The sequence below is a fragment of the Sinocyclocheilus anshuiensis genome, unplaced genomic scaffold (assembly GCF_001515605.1).
Source record: "Sinocyclocheilus anshuiensis isolate Anshui unplaced genomic scaffold, SAMN03320099.WGS_v1.1 scaffold822, whole genome shotgun sequence".
NCBI lineage: Eukaryota > Metazoa > Chordata > Actinopteri > Cypriniformes > Cyprinidae > Sinocyclocheilus > Sinocyclocheilus anshuiensis.
In genome coordinates, this window is record NW_015539892.1 from 308731 (window position 1) to 313015 (window position 4285).

The window sequence follows — 4285 nt, forward strand, 5'->3', positions numbered from 1 at the left end:
TTTTTTTTTTCCTACAGCAAGGTCATGAAGCGAGAAGGCCCGTCTGCTTTCCTGAAGGGAGCAGGCTGCAGGGCTCTAGTCATCGCACCACTGTTTGGTATCGTGCAGGTCATGTACTTCATCGGCGTGGGAGAGTTTATCATGAGCCAGTCCTCACTAAAGCTAATCTCTGACTGAACAGACCCCAGTACCTCTCATACTGTGGCAGCTACACAACCAACTGTACATTTACAAGAAAAGATAAACATTAATCAAGATGGTAGAGTTGTTGAGAGAACGACAACTTCTACTCTGGTTAAAAGTTTTTTCCAGCCTTACCGCACTTCCTCTATGGTTTACAGGCTTATTTGATGGGCTGTGGCCAGCATTTTGCACTTGTTGGTAAGGATAACATCTGGAGGAGAGCGCTTAAGACGTGCTTACCTTTTCTAGAAGCATATGTGAAAGTTTCCCCTCAATGAGGGGAGACTGGTGTCACTGTAATGACACTAATGATTTATGTTGACTTTTTTCATCTATATATCTACAATTCTTTTTGTATTAATAGTCTCCTTTTTCCTACTCAAAGTTCATTTATTTCTGTTTTTCTGTTCCTGCCACTGTTTTCAGTGTCTAAACAATTGGGTTACTTAATGCTTTTGAAGCTTTCAGACCTTGTAACTCTAAATTGTTAATAGTTTTAGGGAATGTCATTGACTTCCGTTTCGTTTCATCAGATGCACATTTTGCTCCAGTTCAGTCTTTGAGCTGATTTTGGGGACGGTACACAAGGTGCTGTCTAAAATGCAGTATGCAATGACTACCTAAAACAGCCTAACATGATGCATATTGTATTTATGCAATATTTTGTCACTTTGAAGATGTGCATTTATTTTTATTTTTCCGTTATGTGGTCCAGCATGTTACAACTGTAGCTTCCAGGGATTTCTAATCACAAAGCATAGGTCATTATTTTTTAGGTCATGTGTTTGCCTTAAATTAAGACAAACTCTTCACAAAGTTTGAGGAACCTAGCCTTGAGCAAAAGGCTGTATAAGTGCTGTGATGTTTGATGACAGTATTAACATCTTCCTACAATGACACCTCAATGCAACATGGTTTAATGTAATGATATAATTCAACATTACAAAAAAATAATAAAAAAAAAAGTATACTTGTGTGAGCTGTTTTAATGTTGCTCAGGCTTTCATGACCTGTGACCATATTTTATTTCAAAGCCATTTATATGCAACACAATGCTATGAAAGAGTAAAAAAAAAACCTACTTGATGTTAAGAGCCACTACAAAAATGTGCATATTAATGTAATTGCAAACATGTTTATAATGGGGCTTTGTCAGTTATAAAGGCACACAGATCAATAAAACTAGTGGGTCACATTACTGAACAGACCTGCAGAAGAGAAAGAGAAAAAAAAAGAAATGGAAATGGTTGATTTACTTTAGCCATGTTTTTGGTTGGGCTGGGTTTTTGCAATTGTACAGCAGTATTGAAAATTACGTTTGTTGATCTCCCTAAAAACTGTTGTTTGCCCTTCACAGATTTAAAATCAGCCAAGTAAGGAAAGTAATATGTATTAACCAGTTACTAAAAAAAATCTGTTAAAAAAAAAAAAAAGATTAAACCAGTGACACTTGAAAAAGTCAACATGAATCAAACAATTTTGAGGTGTTTATTGTCTGGAACACGGAGGATGAAAGTTGAGTTTCCTCTCAGCAGTAACAGCTTTTCATCTCTATTATTGCTATAATCATTATTACATTACCATTAACCAACATAAAATTACTATTGGCAAGATTTTCAAAAGGTGGACTGCGAGAGTATTTGTTTTCTGGTTAACATTAACCAATAGCCCATTCAATAGCTGTGAGGGCAAAAAGTTAAAAAAAAAAGTTGACTTTTGATAAATTTATGAAGCTCCGTTTAGAAAATCATGCAATAATGAACCTTTCACAAAACTAGGAACGATATAAGTAAATAGGTTTTGATTTTGAGTTCGTGTTGAATTTGTTGACTCAATCCATTTCTCAGCTTCATTCAGTTTCTTTATGATGTGGCAAAATTACAATAACCAAACATTAACAGCAAAATAAACATGACCCATTATCTATTAGCACAGAAAACCTGGGGCCTCATTTATAAAATGTTGCGCAGAAACATCTTAAAATTGATCTTACGATCATCTCTCAAATAAAGTAAAAAAAAAAAAGTTGACTTGATAAATTTATGAAGCTCCGTTTAGAAAATCGTGCAATAATGAACCTTTCACAATAAAACTAGGAACGATATAAGTAAATAGGTTTTGATTTTGAGTTCATGTTGAATTTGTTGACTCAATCCATTTCTCAGCTTCATTCAGTTTCTTTATGATGTGGCAAAATTACAATAACCAAACATTAACAGCAAAATAAACATGACCCATTATCTATTAGCACAGAAAACCTGGGGCCTCATTTATAAAATGTTGCGCAGAAACATCTTAAAATTGATCTTACGATCATCTCTCAAATATGCATACGTGTGATTCATAAAATGAATCGCTAATGATCTTGAACTTGCGGGCAAATGAATGGTTTCAGCTCTCTGCTTGTAAACGACTCCTAATTAATGTCATTAACATGTAAAAGATCACCAGTCCTCGTCCAAATTCTTTACTTTAGAACGGCGAGCTGCAAGAACTGCTTACATTTCTAAAAACCTGCAGTGCTCCGACAAGAAAAAGTGCATACGTCTGCTCAGACCCTGACGTGACGCTAAAGCACTTTTCCACGTCAAAGACAGTTTTTACAAATATGAGCGTTGGCGTGGATTTAAGCGTACGCACATTCTAAGATCAAATCTGAGCGTACGCATGCTTTATAAATGAGGCCACTGGTCTAGTTCACACAATAAATAACATGAAAAGTAGTTGATCAGTGATGCATCAGAGAGCTTATTTACACCAGCAAGTAAATGTCCGTTTCATTCATTCTTAACTGGTAACTCAAGAACTATCTATTAAGTGAGACCAAGTTTGAAAAAAGCGAGATGTACACTGAAGATTCTCCTTGTGATGATTCGGTAATAAATCATTGAAGACAAAATAAATGTAAAGGTTAATGCAGTTACAGTAGCAGTCCATGCAGTGGAGGTCATCGTCAATGCAAGGAGCAGAAAAGACAGAAACCATCAGAGATAGAACGCTGATCACAAAACAGTACCACAAGACCCACACTGTCTCACGGGAGCTCCTCCACCCGCTTCCCGAGCCTGAATGTGATGGTCTGATGAGGTCAAAGACAGTGGGCTTTGAAACAGCCCAACTGGGTGAGAGGGGAAGCTTGAGGAACCTAAATAATTTCTCTGCTGTTCCGAATGGCGCAGCATAGAACCATGCTGAAGATCATGCCAATTATCTGTCAAAACAGTGAGGAAATGTTCAAATGTTATACATGATAAATATAGGCTACAGCGTTCCCAAAAAGTATTTGAACACTTAAAGGAACACAACTATTTTTGAAAATAGGCTCATTTTCCAACTCCCCTAGAGTTAAACAGTTGAGTTATAGTTCCTAGCCATATCGGCCTATAAAATTGCAACTTTTCATTTTCCCTCGGTCTTAGTACACGATGTAACTACAGAAGAGTCAAGTTTTAAATAGGAAAAATATAGAAACTCTTTGGTTCATTTTTGAGCGAGATGCTAACGGTCTAATCAGATTGGAAAATTTGCCTATTTTCAAAAATAGTGGAGTGTTCCTTTAAGCCAATTGTCACTGCATTACATAATATCAAACCAAGTCACAACACTTTTTATATATACTTTTCTATACTATAAAGCAAATCTTAACTGTAGGGATGCTCCGATTGATCGGCTACCGATCACAATCGGCCGATAATCACGTTGGGATGATTGATCGGCGGTCTCTAAAAAGGCCCATGTCAAAAAACCGATCTCAAGCTGATGACGCTGCTGTGAGAGGTTTGGCACAACATGCAGCGGCACCATCTCAGTCTCTGTCCGGCACGGGTGAAATAATTATAATGCTGAAGGTGAGGTACTCGCCTTCATATTTCTTCATCTATAAGCTGCAAGCGAGTTGCACAGTTGACACAGGAATTGTCACTTGCACAGTCGAGGCAGTGTCACATCGTCACTAAACACTAAAGATTGCATTTCTTTTTAATTCTTGCCAGTGTTTAACCATTCAGCGCTCGTGCGCTCTCCCGAAGACCGTGCGCTCATGCACACTCGCAGCGCACACACATAATGCCAGGTTCACATTACTCCGTTTGCAGTGCGAATG

The 4285-nt window shown here is 37.5% G+C and overlaps 1 protein-coding gene across 1 annotated transcript in view; it reads right to left on the reverse strand.

Annotated features, from left to right (window-relative positions):
- Positions 1–2852: 2852 nt before the first annotated feature.
- Positions 2853–4285, reverse strand: part of LOC107685826 (tetraspanin-2-like) — a 24237-nt gene continuing 22804 nt past the window's right edge. The window contains exon 8 of the mRNA XM_016482562.1: positions 2853–3394. Coding sequence (XP_016338048.1) covers positions 3329–3394 — 66 coding nt within the window. The 3' untranslated portion in view covers positions 2853–3328. The remainder of the gene's footprint in view (positions 3395–4285) is intronic.